The sequence below is a fragment of the Chlamydotis macqueenii genome, chromosome 22, assembly GCF_036417535.1.
Source record: "Chlamydotis macqueenii isolate bChlMac1 chromosome 22, bChlMac1.mat, whole genome shotgun sequence".
Lineage (NCBI taxonomy): Eukaryota > Metazoa > Chordata > Aves > Otidiformes > Otididae > Chlamydotis > Chlamydotis macqueenii.
In genome coordinates, this window is record NC_141577.1 from 789,828 (window position 1) to 806,808 (window position 16,981).

Genomic DNA, 16,981 nt, shown 5'->3' on the forward strand with positions numbered 1-16,981 from the left:
CACATTATTCATGCTTTAGTGCATTCCCTGCCTAACAAAACAAATTACAGCATAGAATTAGTTTGCAGTTCAGGAATGATGGCTGATTTTTTCCAGAAGCAGTTTATGATGTCGGATGCTTCAGGGTGATCTGCCTCCAAAGGGAGGACACAAAGATCAGGCCCTTAACTGTGCTTCTGACCTAGCACCTGCTACCCCTTGGCACTTCTGAAATACCCGTTTAAACACCACTCTCTTATTTTCATCATAGACAGATCAGGACACCTTATGTATACAGGTATTCACCAACTCAAGCCTTCATCCCCACCAACACACAGCGCACACCACACTGTGCTGGAGCTCCCCGACCTTCAGACACCATCAGATTGCACGTGATGAGAACAGCTTCATAACTCCAAGACTTCAGGTGTTTTCAGTTATCTTTTTTGTTTGTTTGTTTTCAGTGCCCATGGATATCCTCCCCAGCTTCCACATCCAAACCCCCAGCTATTTGCTATTTTTGAATTCTTGTATATTCACTGACTTCAAGAGCTGTGCCTTTTAAATAAATAAAAAAATAAATAAAATCACAGTTTTACAAGACTTGGATTAAAAAAACCCCAATGGTAGTAATAAAGAGATATGCAATCTTTTGTGTCAAAGTTTGTTTCTTTTTAGCTGCTCTCCAGGCAATCTGGTTTTAATCAGTTATTACGGGTTATTTGTACTGCAGCAGGGCCCAGAGGTCCTGCCTGAGAACAGAGCCCAGTTTTACTCAGGTTTCTATACTTCCCCCATCACGTCCCATCAGAGGATCCTGCAGTAACACTAAATGATGTTAGGTATTTCCACGTGAACCTCAGCACTCATTTCAGAAAGCAGGGATCAACGTTAGCCTCACGGGAGGCTTGCCACTTGGGAGTTACGCATTGAGGCTCAGGCGTCCTACGTGCTCTGAGGGCCAACAGGACAGTTCAGTCCTCCCATCTGCGACTGGGATGAGCTGATCTCTTCCTACTGCCTGAAAATGCCGTCAGCTAACAAACTTGGCACCTGGGTTTAAGCTGGCTGAAGGTGAGTGAGGTGTATCCTCTTGGGCAACTCTCTGGAGGATTCAGGAAGTGTGTGTCAGGGCAGAACGCCTGACACAAGCCTCACGCACGCAGCTTGCTCCCCTGCCCCATCAGGCTGCCCGTGCCCGATGTTTGGCAGTGGTCGTACCTTCTCCAGCTGCACTGTGGACTACCTGCAGACCTGGTGAGGTACAGCCAGGGTTGGCTCTCCCCTCTTGTATTCCTCTTTCTTCCCATCCTGGAGGGACCTTTCAGGCTGGCCAGCTCTCAGCTGCCAAGATCTGTACTGTGCTTGGCTGGTGCACTCGGTACGCACACTCTGATGTACTCTGACTCAGAGTAACCTCTGGACACGTGTCCTCCAAGGCCAGGCAAGCCCTTTGCTTTGCTCTTAAAAAAAAATAAAAGTAAAAAAAAAAAATAGCACGGTGTGTTTCAAGCAAGATTTTTGCCAAATACGATTCATCCCATTCTAGGTATTACACAGCACGCTTCTGCTGAGCAAGAGTCCCAGCTCAGACAGCAAAGGCAGAACGACGAACAGAAAGACTTGACACAGCAGGTGGCTGGCACCCGGGAGCCAAGCACCTCGGTCGAGGACGCCTGCTCTGCTCCTCTGAGCACTTGTGGTTATCAACACCCTGCGACAAGGGACATTTTTGGACCAGAGCTGCCCCCATCCCTACCATAATCACAGCCACCAGCCAGAACAACGTAACACCTAAAGGAACAACAAAAACCAAGCCATCACCCTTTCTTCTCTCCTGAACCTTTGAAACTCGGGTACTAGCAACGGAGCCCCAGCCAGAACGTAATGGTACGTGGGGTAATCAGCTCTAGTGTTTTTCAGCTGTCGCCTCTGTCACCCCTGAGCGCACGCTACTGCGGATCCAGGCAGCGCAGGAGCAGCCTCCCTGCCACTCAGCTCAACTGAACACTTGCAGGTGCAATGGAAGTGCAAGCGCATTTTCAGATGAATACTTCACAGTGATCAACAACTTAAACACCGGACTGAACAAAGCAGGAGTAGATTCTCATCAGTGTAACTGTCTTTATTCTGCAAATGTATCTGGAATTGTACCAAAGTACCAATCAGTGGAAAGTGTCACCCAAAGCATCAAAGCAGAGATACTATGTAAATGTTGATTTATCTCTGCTCTGAGTCTGGAGTTTATTCAGAGGGCTTTTACTCCTTTGTGTGAATTGCATAGCAGTTATTTGATTGTTGTTTCTTTAATTTACAAATCTCTCTCTTTACATAACTTAAAAAAAATAAAGCCCACGTCTCCCTTGAAAGCGTACCTCACTTCAGCACGGTTATCCCTTGTGTGCTTTGCTGCCAGGGTTTTATAAAAGGGCTTTAACTTTTCATTCACCAGGAGCATAACTCAAGTTTTAATAACACACCTTATGCATGACAAAAATTTGCTTCTGGCGATCATGGTTTCGACCACAAAACCACAACTGGGAGTAACTCCTGGTTAACTCTTTCAAGCCCACGCACGGCAGAGTTAGACATAAGTTCAATTTAGAAGACTATGGAAATTATCAGTTAGAATATTTTATAATAGGCAAAACATCTCATTCTCTCACGGCACGCTAGTCTCTTCCCAGTCCTTTCTGTGAAATTAAGGTGGCAAAGGGAGAGAGGAGATTATTCTCCCCGTCCTTTTGGGTGCCAGCGTCACCCCACAGGCACCTCGCAGCTCCCTCCAGACCGGGAACCCGGCCCAGGGCCGTCCTCCCCGCGCAGCGTGTCGCGGGGGCTGGACAACGAACAGCCCTGCGCGGACACGGCCCGGCACTGCCGCCCGGCCCAGATGCCCCGGGGACGGCTCCCCGCAGCCCCCTCCGCCCACCGATGCTGCACCGCGGCCCGCGGGCGGCTCTGGCGCGGGGCTCCCCGCAGGGTACCAGCCGCGGCGGCGGCCCCTCCGCTCGGACCCGGGCTTCAGCAGCTCTTCCCAGGTTCCTGCTCCCCGCCGACACCTTTCCCCTCGCAGCAACCCCCGAAGCCACCTCAGCGCCCCAGCGATGCCTTTGGTACCGCGAAGCTCCCAGCTCCCTTGTCTCCTGTCACCGCCCCCCGTCAGCCCCCGGGAGCTTTTGTGTGAGGTGCTGCGGGCCCTCTGCGCTCCCGAGCGGCCCCTCCACGGGCGCCGGCAGCCCCTGCCCTGCCCCTCTGCCCGGGCAGCAGCGGTTACACCGCGCTGGCTGCACTCAGAGAATTATTTTTCCCACCAGTTGTGGGATAGTGAACTAAAGCGAAATTTTCACCGGGATCTGCAAAGGCGTCCTCAGGCCCGGTCCCCAGGAGAAGGCTGCACAGAGCCTCTTCCCCCCGGGGGGAGCGCGCAGAGCCCCGCCGAGCCCCGTCCCGAGGGCCGGGGGCTGCCGACCGCGCTGCGCCTCACCGGAGCGGGACGGGAATCCCGAAGGGGATGCTGCTCCCGACAGGGAGCACGGGGAAGGCACAGGGGTTAACAGCCCGTTAGTGAGAGACGAGTCAAGCAACCATGTAATTCATCAGGTAACATAAGCCCCAGTCCATAATTAGTAATGCATCAATCTAATTCTGCCCGGCGCTGCGTACACACGCACGCTCCGAGAGCACACCGCACGGCCCCACTAAGTGTAAAAAGCACCAGCTATAAATTACCCAAAGAGCTCAGAAAGGGAAAATGTAAGTCACTGGTTCTTAATCTGTCCAAGCATACGGATCCCAGTATTTATGTAAACTAATAATTAATGCTGCACCTTTTCGGAGTTCTTAATTATTAAGAGATTAGCTGTCACAACACCCATGTCAGGCTTGTAAACACACAGGTATCGGGTTTTTCTTCAAAATACGCCTGCTGAAGGATGGTACCTGTACACAGGCCTAAACACGGACGTTATTTCTTGCCATATTTCATTACACACAAGTGTTTCATCCAGCGCCGTACACCTGCGTACTTTCTCCAGAGCGGACTGACAGCAGCATTCGCTGCCGCGGTTCCGTATTCCTCCAGCCTTCTCCACACCATCTCACACCAGTGACACCTGTTTGCTTTTATTCCCGAGGTGCAACGCACGGTATGCTGTGCAAATCCATACCACCGGTATCCAAAGTCCAAAATAGTTTGGAGGACTCAAGTTTGAAGCAAGAGTTATACAGCATCAACAAAATGTTAACTGCTTCTTCTTTAAAAAAAAAAAAAAAAAAAAAAAATCATAATTACTTAATAGACCTATAATGTGAATCCATTTACTTTTTTTTTTTAAAAAAAAGCAACTCACAAAAAACCAAAACACACAACTCCCATCCCCTAAAAAACTGGAAACTCATCCAAAATTGGTAAATACTTTGGAAACTCTTTTCTAAGGAAAAAACCAACCAGAATGACTGTAGGCTGTGTGAGATGTTGTTGGATCGAGGCAGAACAGAGCTGCCTCTACGTGTCACGGTCAGTCTGAGGGGAAAAGGGAAAAGAAGGGATCCCGGTTTCAAACTCCTCTTACACAACAGCGGTGAGAAGTTACCCCTCGTAAGAGCAGCGGCAGGTCAGCGAGGCACAGAACGCCGCCGCCCGCTCCCTCACCGGCACCTGCAGCCCGCCGGACGCGGGTCACCCCCCGCGCCCCCCGCGCCGCGCCCCCGGACAGCCCGCACTCACTCCAGCTCATGGGACATCTCTCCCGCGGCCCGACCGCGGCGGCAGCCAGCTCCCGCGGCTCCGCTGCTCTAGACGGACATTGCCTGCGCTCCGCGCCTTTATGCGGCGGCTTGGCGCACGCATCTCGCTGGCAGGCGGTGCGCGGGATTGGCTGCCCGCACAGGTGACAGGGGGCCGGCGGGGCGCGGGATTGGCTGCCCGCACAGGTGACAGGTGGGCCGGCGGGGCGCGGGATTGGCTGCCCGCACAGGTGACAGGGGGCCGGCGGGGCGCGGGATTGGCTGCCCGCACAGGTGACAGGTGGGCCGGCGGGGCGCGGGATTGGCTGCCCGCACAGGTGACAGGTGGGCCGGCGGGGCGCGGGATTGGCTGCCCGCACAGGTGACAGGGGGCCGGCGGGGCGCGGGATTGGCTGCCCGCACAGGTGACAGGGGGCCGGCGGGGCGCGGGATTGGTGCCCCGGGACAGGTACCGGCAGACAGGTGCGGCCGTAACCCCCTGGCTGCCGGCCGCGGCGGGACGGGGCAGGCGGAGCCGTGGGGATGACGGTGGGACAGAGGAGGGGAACCGGTTACTGGGCTCGGTGGTGATCGGTGCCCGTGTGCGGGACGAGTTCCACATCGTGCAGTTTCTTATCGATCAATACACGGACAAAACTACATACATACCCACATAAAGGAACAATTAGGAAGGAAGAAAAGCCTCTTCATTTCCTCTCACTCCTAAACGGCAGCTGTACTGACAGACTAACCCTTCCTTTCCTTTTCTCGCCTCCTCTTCGCTGCTCACTCCAGAAAGTCTCCATAGGTGGGGTTTTTTTCCTCTTAAAGTAACCTTAAAACCTCTGACTGCCAGATTCCAGGACACAGCAGTAAATATCCTGGCTCAGGGAATATTTGCACTACACTGTAAATGTAAGAACAGGCCTGCAGGATAACCTTTTCCCGTCCCAGTCACGCACGCTGTCCTGCCTTCTGTAGCCCCAGCAGCGTTAGTCCAGCACGCACGGGAGGGCAGTGGGAAGCCCGGACGCACGCCGTTCGGGAACGGGCTGCGGGAATACCACCCAGGCAATAGCTCTGTAGCAACTCACCTGTAAACGGGGAGAAGATTGATGCAATAGAGCAAAACTCATCACGGATTCAAGCACTCCTGTGGATGGTTTCTGTCATCCGTGTTGCAACGAGGAGGCACAGCATGGGCTCAGCGGGTGACTCACGTTGACTGGATTTGGAAGGCAGGAGAGGATTTTACGAGACAAGTTGGTACAAGCCTTAAAACAAAGGGAAAAAGAAAGGTTTCCACCACTCATTCTCACTCCCCACCACTGTCTCACTCACTGAACCCGTCCCACTCAGTGCCCGGCACCAGCAGGTGAATCTCAGAAAGCTTGTAAGTTGTCCTTCACGTGAGTTCAGCGGCCCCAGCCTGGTGGCAAACGGCCCCTCCAGCCCATTAGGCAGGCGTAAGGCACGTCTGCACAGGCAGATGTGCAGGGGGCGCACTGATTTGGGCACAACGCCCTTCGAACACATCGCCATGGCTTCTGGCCCAGAGCACGGCCAGCTCAGAGCGCAGGACAAAGCGACCGTGGCGTATCTGCGCTGGCTGGTAAGGACATGCTGGGCTGAGCTCGGCCTGACCCAGCCAGCAACTATCGCCCTCCGCTGCGCTGTGCGAACTCCCGCCCGCCAGGGATCTACGGAACGGACTGTGTCCGTTTTCTGGGAATGAAAACCAAAGGTCCGGAGCAATGCAAACTCCATTGAGGGGCACTGGAGAGCACCAGACCTTGCACAGCAGAGGACAGAAATACTCACAAGCCAACTGAACGAGGGCTGGCGATCAGAATCAACGCCACAGCAGAGACCAGGCAGCGGTGAGAGTACAAAAAAAGAAAAAGAGAGAACGCGTATGTCCTGTCGAGCCAAGGAAAGCACAAATCTTATGCAGCAGTGGCAGCAGTTGATCAGTATTCTGATTATACTCTAAATTAAGGAAATCTTGCCCAGTTCACAATGACCGGAGCCGTAGTCCAGGGTACTTGTTCTTCACCTGTACCCAGGCAGAGAGCATTTCACTGACTCTGGGTAGTGCAAAGAGCAGCAACATCCCCTCAGGGGATTTCCAATTTCTTCTGACCTTTCAGTGAGACTTACCAGATTCCAGCAGCAAAAGTGAAGGAGGAGAAAACACTGGCTGAGCCAGACAATGCGGGGGAACGGCAGGGCACAGGATTCTGACCTCCATGGAAAAATGCCTGCGTCAAAGAAGAGAGAGGGAGAAATGTGTCTGGCAAAGCTGAGCAGTGACAGGCTTAGTGAAAGGTGACCTGCGAGCCTCAGTGCCACCACAGCCAGGCCAGATCCATCTCTGGATGGAAACGTGCAGGTTTTCAGACATGGCCTCTTGCAGAACAGCAGGGGTGACGCTGTCTGCTGCTCTGTGACAGGAGACAGAAGAAAAGTGGAGCCACTGGATCCTTCTGCCTCCCTGGAGCTCAGCTCTGTAACCAGCATGCTGCTGACAAGCTGTGTTTCTACCTTTGAGGGTTTAAGCCCACCCTTCCTGCACCTGCAGCTCTCGCACCACGGCTTAGATGAAATTAGGGACGTCCAGGGCCAGTCTGGGCTTACCAGGGTCTTGGTCCTGCCTGCCAGTCACTGTCCTGCTTCAGCGTGTCTGGAGCCTGCCTGAGGCCACGGGGTCCTGTGGGAAGCTGGGAAGGACTGGCAGAAAGGACTGAAAATCAGATTAGCCTTTGAGCAAACTAACCGGGATGCCAAAAAGACGGCTGTGACCGTCTCTCTTCGTTTTACTAATTCTGGTTTTAAGCCTTAAGTTTCCTCTTAGCTTTGCTCCACTGACCCAGGACCTCACCTTTTTCCTGTGAGGATCTTACCGCAATGGCGGACTGTGAAACTTTGCCAGCTAGGAAGATGCGTGCTCGTTCTCGCATACAGTCTTATTCCTTATGCAATTAGCTGTGCACCTACCCACAGCGCTGAGGCACTCTCCCAGCCTCCAGGAATCACGGCGCCTCGGTAAAAGCACTCACAGCAGAAACCATCCCCTTTGCACCAGTACTGCGGGGCCGCGCACGTCCGTCCTCTTTACGGTAACGCCAGCCGGAGCCTGCTCTCTCAGACACATTTTCAAGGCCAGATGGAAATCTTACCAAGTTCCCATCACCAAGGTTCCCACAGACAGGACCCTCACAGCCCCACCCCAGGTCAGATTTACGCTATTGCCAGCAAAGGAGGGTCAGGACCACCCCAGCGCGCACACTCCAGCCTAGGTGCGATGTGTCTTGGTGGGAAGTGGGGACTGCTGGCACCGCGCTGCCTCCCACACCCGCCAGCTCCTGCCAGACGGGACCACCCTTGCCCTGCCTCTTCCATGCTCTTGGACACCGTGTCTTTTCTGTGATAATGCATGTTTCATGGCGCCTGAGAGGCCTCCGGGCCTGGACGCCTAGACAATCCCTTTGACTATGATTTCAGTATTTTTAATTATTATTTTCTCTTTTTTTTTCATTTATACTCCACCCTCCAAGAGTATCTGGTGAGGGGGTGGGTTAGAAGAAAGAGACCAAGAGATGCATTCTCTATGCACAAAACCCTCCCACTTCCCTTCCACTCCCCTGTTAAATATACCTTGGAACAAAAGCCCTTTATGATGCTCTAAAAATAAAGCATGCAGCAGTCAAGACAAACTGCAAAGTTTAAAGGAGAGGGCCAAATTTTGCTCAGCTACACCCTCTCTAAGGCAGCAGGGCTGCACTTGTGTTTGGATTGTTAAGTCCTCTTTAAACACCGGGGGCAGACTATGATTAGCTGCATTTCGTTAGCCAGAGACCAGCAGCCCCATGGTTGAGGCCACCACTCTCCGGGTTTCCAGCCCCCAGATGCCGCTGCCGTGGCGGGAGCCGGCTGGGTCTGCATCTGGAGGAGCTGCGCAAGGCGCGGTGCCACCCTGACCATGCCACCCTGATGTTCCCATTTCTCCCTCCGCTGATTTGCAGTGTGACCTCAGATAAAGCATTTCACATCCCCTGTTCTCAGTCTGGCTTCTTTTCTGTACAATTTGTAAGAAACTTCAAAGCAAGGGCTTTTATCCCTTTAGGATACACGGCTTTTCCCACTGACAGCTGTCAAACATCCTTTCCAGTTGTCCTGTGATGTGCCAGGAATTTCAGCTGTCTTTGAGCAAAGGTTATTAAAGCACTTCAACAATTAATACGCAGAAAGAGGAAGCAGCCTGAAGCAGATTATAGTGAGCTGTTCTCCAAAGGGAGATGTGGCTGCTTCAGGTGCTTCCAGCAAAACATACAGCTTGTGCCATAACAGTCTGGAGAAACCCTTGCTATCCAGACCAGACACTCTTTGCCTCCCAGAGCCTCTTCCTCGGGAAGGCAGAACAGAAAGCTGAACTGGGACTTCCTTGGGCCACAAGCCTTAGTTTGGCAGGACTGCCCTTCCGCTCTGTGTGTACAACGCGTAGCACAACAGAGGCTACAGAAGGCACTCTATAGCACCATTGTCATAGTAATCATGAGGAAAAGGAAAAAAAGAATTTGGCCTTCAGAAGCGAGCGAGGGAGACCAACCCCTCACCAACCCTTTCTCCGCAGCTGTTTTCCAGTCAGGTGGGCACCTCTGCCTGCAGGGTATCCGGGAAGCCGGCTGGCTCTGCTGGATACTAGTACATGATCCGATGCTTAAATGTCTTTTTAATAGAGTCAGGCCAGTTTGTTATTATCTGTTGTAGCCCACAGGGCTCTAGGAAAATTCCTGTTGTCTTTATCTCGTTCTACCAGTTTTACACAGTAACAAGTTTGGGTTGCAAACAACTGACCCAACTAACAGTCTTCAGGGCAGCCACCTTCAGTTCAAATAAACAAACACGACCCACCGTCTCAGCCAGCTGCTCTTTGTGGAAGAAGCTTCACTTTTTCTCACCTACAAAAGGATCCAAGTGCTTGGGAACGGCATCGCAGGGCAGCTGTGAGGACTGCAGTCCTACAGGGTCTGGACAGCCGAGGCAAAGTCCCCTGAGCCCCCACATCAGGACCATGCACTGGTTCTCTCTGCGCGCTCTGGCCTGAGCTCGTCCTGTGCTCTCACCCTGGAGCTGCCTTTGGCTGACACCTGTCAATCCAAACCCAGCTCGAAGGAGCCCACAGCAAAGAACAGACACGCCAGTTCGATCTATAGAGGGAGCTGGTCGGAGATGTAGCAAGGTTTTCCATTTCAGCCAAACTCGCTACCCAGGCTCAGGCTTCCCGAGGGAAGGAGTTAGGGGAAGGTTTCACAGAGGTAAACTGAGTCCTCTTTAAAGGGATTTCAGCCTGGCTGCAGGGAAACTTTGTCTTCTGACCCCAGCACCCAACAGTGAGCACCTGCTGCAGCTCTTCAGCCATAGCTAACTCACAGGCCTTCCATCAACTGTCTCACACGTCCAACTCCACATCCAGCTCAAAAGACAAAAGCACATTTCCTCTTGTAAAAAGCCACGGAGTTGAATCCCCTGCCAGTGGTTACCACTCCGGGAGCAGAAGGTGCTGTTGGCGACACCAGCAGTGCAAGGCAGGGCTCAGGGCTGGGCCCACAGTTATGGCAGTGCTGCGATTCCTCACTGAGAGAAACTTATTTTTAAATATGAAAACAGCTTTTAAATGGACCAGATGCAAAAGATCAGGTATTGCTCCCAATCATTTCCCCCACGGCTGCAGCCTGATCAAAGCTGCCTCCCTCCAGGAGCGTACCTGACGTCAGCCAGCAACGTACAGCAGAGCTGAGTTTGGTCTCGGATACCTCAGTTGGCTCCATTCACCATTAATCAGCCCTTCGTGAGCAGGGATACGGAAATGTCACTGGCAGGGCATCCCAAGCAGCCAGCGAGTTCCATCCCAGCAGCAGAGACAGGGCTCCCGTTCAGATCCCAGCTGAAACACAAGGAGTGTTCGGATCCCGGCATCTGCTCGGTTCACACAGTTGCAGAGATGCCAGTTCTGATTTGAATCTAAGTACGGCATAGAAATGAGATTTCATTCAGTAAATTCTGAAGGAGCAAATAAAAAAAAGAAATATTATGAATGAATATCAGTCTGTCCTGGGGAACTACAGTGAATCTGCGCAGGGAGCCCTGAAAGACATCTTTGTGTGACAACTCCGCTTCTGTAGCTAATGAGAGAGGCTCAGGCCAGAGATACTCATCTGTGTGCAACATCTGGAACTCATAACGTCTCAGGTTTGCCAGCTTTCCTGGTTTCATCACAAATCTGCCGACACTTGCTGTTACTAGTTTATTTAGTTGCCTTTTTAAAGCCCGACTTCCTGTAATCACATGATCACGTGAAAGTTTTTGACATAAAAATCTTTGTCCTTCATGATTGTTGCAAAACGCCTCAAAACACACACAACCCCTATAGGCTCCGGGACGAAGGGACAGAAAGGAGGATGACTCCCTCACACACCCCACAAGGTTAAGCAATTTCAAAGCCAATCCTACATCTACCAGGGGCCTGGCTTGCGGTTTCTGAGCCAGGCTTGTGTTTGACAGGACCGCGGCTCATGACGTTTAGCGCTGAGGCTGGTCAGTACTGGAATCAAAGCACTCCGCAAATGTTAATTATTTCTCACTTCTGCTCTACACCTGTCATTACTCATCTGAATCGGTCATGGGATGCCGGTACAGGGGACGTTATGGGATGGCTGGAATCGGCACCCGGCAGCAGCAACCCTGCCTTTCTCTGTCTCAGCACTTTGGCAGGAGCTGACTTTCCCACAACACCTTGAGAAGACAGCCGTTGGACCTGGCTATTTATAGAGAAGAGGAAGAAGCTGGCTCTGCAGATTTGACTCTAAAATTGCCCCTGGAGTTGGGATTCCTTGCTTAGATCCCAGGCCTGTTTTGGAGACACCTTCCGCTCCTGAAACATTCAAATGAAAAGGCAAATGCAGAGGGAGGGGAGAAGCAGCGAGGCTCGGCAGGGGCTCCCCATCAACTGTGGGAACTGAATCTCATTTCCAGTGAGGAAACTGGAAACCCCAGCCAAGGCCCTGCGTGAGTCACCGAGCCATCTCCTCGCTGGCTGATACCGTGCAGGTAATGCCGCACAGACTTCTGAACAAGCCCATGTGGAAGAAGCACTTGTTACTTGGAGCTCTAGTTCTCAGCTCTTGACAGCAGGGAGGGATTTTCTTTTGAAAATCTCCTGCAAACAGGCCCAGGGTTGGCCCCGCGCCCTCCCCAAGGGCGCCAGCTTTGTCATGCTAACACGGCGCCATCCAAAGGAAAAGGAAAGCCCCCTTCACAAAATAGGAGCCCACAGTGTGTCCAGGGCTACAGCAAAACCCAAGCAAAGAGGGCAGTGCTGGAGCTTCCTGTAAAAATTACAGTTCTGGGCTAGAAAAGGGGGAAATTTGAACTTTGGGACTTTATCTTCGGGTGCAAGCACAGCTCAAGGGAGCTGCTGCAGGATGTCATCTTTGTCTGACAGCACGAGGGAGTCAGTGGCTCCCCTTTGGTGCTGCACACCACTGCTGTGACCAGCACAGAGTACAGTAGGGAAAGCGCTATCAGGGCTCACGGGACCTCCTCAGTCACTCCAGCACTCCCTCAGCTCCATCGGCCTCCTCCACCCACGCTGCAGCGGCATCACCCCTGGATGAAGCTGTGATCTGGCGAGGACAGAGGTAATCTCAGCCAGGTATCACCCGCCAGAGCTCACACACCGCAGCCCATCTGCTGGCACCTCTGTCAAACAGACCAAAAGCTTCAGGGAACCTGGGCTCTGCTCTTGTCTCTCCCTGTCAGAGCCACAGCACACGAGCAGGGACACGGCAGCTTGGAGGAGCCCTGAAACTCCACCGGCATCATCTGTGCCAAACATCCTCCCTGTGGCTCTGAAGCCTAGAAGAGAGAGAAAGAAAAACAGATACCCATCTACTCCACCCTTTGCTTCCTAGCTGGCACCTGTCTATCATATCTGATACCAAATCAAGGCCCACTTAATTCTGACTCACTCCACCTGCTCGTATTGCTTACTTTTTCTGACCAGGCCATAAGCCAACCTCTACAGTGAAAAATCTTCCCATCCTGAAACCCAAATTCAAATCGTATCAGTGCATGAGATGCACTTCTCAGATAACAAATCTAACCAAGCCTTGTAAGAACCTAGTAGATCCTCTCTAGATTGCCCAGCATCTAGGCCAAATGTACGAATCCACGAGCCCTCCTGCACAGCACATCCAGTAGGGAAGTCTGCTTTCCATCAGAAGGGGCCGAACTCCCTTCCTGGGGCAGGCTGTTGGTGGGGGACTAACAGAAAGTTCACTGCAAGGTACCAGTTGTCCCATGGAGTGGAAAAATATCAGGCAGTTTTGCAACATTTAAAGAGATGCAGCAAGAACGGCTGGGGTGGCAGTGAGCACATAAGGGCTGCTGGCCCTCAGGGGCTTGGGGATTTTCCTTCCCCGTAGAAAATGCCTCCCGCCAGAAGCACATACCTGTTACAAAACAAACTGTTGCTTGAGCTGTGCTAAATAAATAAATAAATAAATAAATAAATAAATAAATAAATAAATAAATGTATCTTCTTTTACTTCAAGATCTGAGAATCAGGCTCCCTCCTAAGCTGACACTTCCATACTTTCCCCTCAAATACTGCACGGCACCTGAACACCAGGCACCGGCGGCTCGGCAGGCCTCCTGAGGACCGCAAACCCCACTGAGCAGCAACCCCTGATGCTGGGTCTGAGCAGCACGGCCCCAGTCGCCGATACCCAGGAAGGATCCGTCACCACAGCTTGTCTGCAGGGCACCGAAATGGAAAGCAGGAGAGCAAAGCGCCGCTCGCTGCACATCAGTGTGCCTGAGCTTGGCCTCTCGCAGCCTTTGTGCCTGTTCCAGCGGGAGGCCTGTTTGGGCAGCCCCGCTCTGAGCGCTTGGACGGATGCCACCCCCAGGGCTCTCATGGGATCTGCAGCCATGACCGTGCTGCAAGTAATTTTATGCGAGTCTTAGAAAAATTTGCCTACCTTGAGTGTCTAGTCACCCACGCAAACCGCTAGTGGAGATGTGACTTATAGCAACGCATTTTTACCCCAGTTTGAAATAAGATCAAACAAATTATACTGCACCAGCATAAACCGTGTCTCTACTGGAGCCGGAACTGGTACTTGCAGCCAAACCCCAACTACAGCTGAGTCCCAAAAAAGCACAAAAAGGAAGCTACAATTTCACCTGAACCTGAAGGATTTATAACCCTGACAGTGAGACTTTTTCCTGGAAGCTTCCACAGTACTTTAGGATTAACCACTGCCAGTGAAATCAGTGTCTGCTGCTCCAACTTGGAGCAGAGAATTAAATCATTTTAGGACAAACTAGAAAGATCTAACACAGGTCAGTCCTGGGAGCAGCCAGATTCAGAGCTCAATGGAGAGGCAAAGCTGAAGACTGGGTTCAGATGAAGGATGCCAGATGGTTGGAGAAAGCCTTGTTATAAGAATTTAAACATATTTTATCCATTCTTAAACAAAAGGTCAGACAAATGAGACATGAGGCTCCTGCCTGGTCTACCTGCCTCTCCATTTGGGTTCCTGCACTTGAAGGTGCTCAGTGGGTAGGCAGGGGTAGGCTTACTCCTCGTCGTCCGTCTGCAGTGCCTTTGCATTCCAGCTGATGGGATTAACTGCATGACTACTTCTTCACCTCAGTCATGCTTTCAAAGGCGCGCGAGGACCATAGATGGGGAAGACAACACAACCTAAGGAGTTCTCCTTGCACCCAGCTACTTAATCCCGCTGTGTAAGATGAGATTTGGGGAGCCCCGCCAGCTGTCTGGAGCCAGCGTCGACCCTCGAGTGTAGACAAGCGCCAAGTAACGCAGTGCAGGGCTGTTGTGAGCCTTCCCGGGGATATTTTGGATTGTAGATTGTTCTTCTCTTCCACGCAAGGCAAAACTGCCCTTTGCAGAGCCCTGTGGCGCGAGCTGGCACTGCGTGGCAGTGTGCAGGCAAGGCTCTTTGGAGACTCCCTCCTTTGACCTGAGCATGACATTTGGCTGACATTTCTCCAGAGCCCATCCCTGCAGTATCAGATCCTTTCTCCCTGTGCTCTCCTGTGTCCCGAGGACCCCAGGCAGCCCCCCTGGCTAGCAGGAACCCAGACTGAATTCTGGCCATTCACCGCCTGAGGTCAAGCTGTAAAACGAACAACCCAAAACTGCCCCGAAAGGCAGATGTACTAATTAGAGAAACCTTGGGTGGCAGTTCTGAGTACGATGCTTTTAATAACTGCAGGGATGTTGAGACGCAAATAAATTATATGATGAAAGTCTACCAGGCTGCAGAACCCAGATATGTAATAAGCAAGACTGGCACCAAGACTGAAATTTTGCCCCCTGGGCTTGGCATTTCGTCTGATTGCCTTTCCAGATGAGAAGGTATCCGGCGCTTCCGGTCCTGCCGACTACTTGGCAGAAAGGTATTTCTCAAGAACAACCTAGGGAATCATCCTGGGAAGGCTGGAACTAGAGAGCCAGCACTCTCTGTCACTCGGGGAAGTACAGTGAGTTTCCCACCAGGAAAGAGTCACCAAGGTTTGTCTCCTGACTTTTAGACTTGAAGTGGACATAAACCACACGGAAACTTTAAACGTGCTTAACATTGTAAAAAGCCAGCTGGTTATGGCCTTCAGTTCTTCTTCGTCAGTGCACAGATAGAGAGGGTCTGGCAGCTCCCAGGGTCGGGATTGCTCCCTGTCTGCCCGTGCCCCCTGAGCCCATCAAGCACCCCACACTCTAATGGTTTATCTTCCCAGCGCTCCTGTGAAGCCGGAAAAACCTCTCCTCCCTTTACGCTGCGAGGTACGCCGTTACCCTGCAACACAGTACAGTGCAGAGCTCTTAATGAAAATGGAAACACAGATTGGTCACACCCGCACAGCACAGCTCACACAACGCAGGCTTGCCAGCCTAAAGCCACACGCAGCGGGTCACGCGAACCAGGCTCTCCTGTTTCCAGCCTATGCCCAGTGTCCCAGCCACAGAGGCCCTTGCAGGGCCAGCACACCCGAAATGCCCAGCACAGGGTCACACAAGGAACCCCTGCAGCGCCGGGGCCCCGCACACCCCATTGCCTAGCAGAGGGGATGGGACAGACGCCCACCTTGCTGCTTTTGCCGGTCCGTGGCACGCAGCAAGGCTCCTTCAGTCACTTCTCTCCCTCCAGCTCAGCATGTTACATCGCCCCATGCTTCCTCCCATCACTCTGTGACCTCTTTGTGCCCTGCATCGGGGCTGTCTGTGCCCACCTTCCCGTTGTGCCACCCCACAACAGCCTGCTCCACACTCCTCTCCTGGCTGGACCTGCATGCACCCACTGCCTCACCTAGCACACACCAGGAGCACCCACGGCCTCCGCTGATGTGGGGCTCTTCTCCCATAACCCCATCTTTGTGGCTTGACCAACAGCTCCAACAAATCTTGCGAATGAGGGTCCCCAGTTCCTAGAGGTTTATGGCTCCTGATAGTTTGCTTTGCCCCATAGGTCACCACAGCTTCCCCCAGGGTGGGCCTTGCTTTAGAGGAAACCCCCACACGCATACAGACCCCCCCTCAGACTCCTTGACCACCAGAGACTCTTGCTCCCACTGACGAGGACGAAGGCAGGCTGGAAACGTCTGCCCATCCCTAGCCCATAGCTGCTTGAGAGAGGACACCAGTGCCTGCATCACGCCTGTGACGGCACTCACAGGCTGCTACACGCCCCAGACAAGCCACACACAGTTATTTTCCACGGCAATTAAAGGCTAGCTCTTGTTTCAAGGGCTGGACAACGAAATTGCAGGAAGAGCTGCCCTGACCCAGCAACCATTATGGCAATGAATACACTGGACTGGGAGATGCTGACGCTCATCTCTGCTCCAATTCACTTTTAATTCTCCTGGCCTGAAACCCTGCAGGAATAATATGGAGCACTTGTAGCCATTGTGGGGATTTGGGAGCAGCACCTGTTTTGGGAATAATCAGCCCAGCAGGAGGAGGGGTTCTCTGGCTGATCTCGGAGTATTTACATTTCTGACCCCGTCGCAGCACGGTAATAGTGCACGTTGTCAATCTCGCACAAAACCTGGCTAGGCTCGGGCTGCTTTGTCCTGACTCCTGCGTGGCTCTATTATGATTTTTCAAAAGACCTCCCAAAAGGGTTAAATGACCTCACATTAGTGCTAATTTGGGGCTAACTTTCCTATTCAGCACATAACAAAG

At 52.5% G+C, this 16,981-nt stretch overlaps 1 protein-coding gene across 2 annotated transcripts in view; it reads right to left on the minus strand.

Moving 5' to 3' along the window:
* GRHL3 (grainyhead like transcription factor 3) overlaps positions 1–6,970 on the minus strand; it is a 29,773-nt gene extending 22,803 nt beyond the window's left edge. Inside the window, exons 1-2 of one of the 2 annotated variants that reach the window (XM_086764979.1) lie at positions 6,868–6,970; positions 5,802–5,981 (exon numbers count right to left, since the gene is read on the minus strand). Coding sequence is in view for 1 of the 2 variants with exons in the window: in XM_086764978.1 (XP_086621104.1) it covers positions 4,709–4,725 (17 nt within the window). In the remaining variant the exon portion in view is untranslated. Of the gene's footprint in view, positions 1–4,708; positions 4,818–5,801; positions 5,982–6,867 lie in introns of those variants that run through there. The other variant, XM_086764978.1, reaches the window with a different exon arrangement.
* Between the last annotated feature and the right edge of the window lie 10,011 nt (positions 6,971–16,981).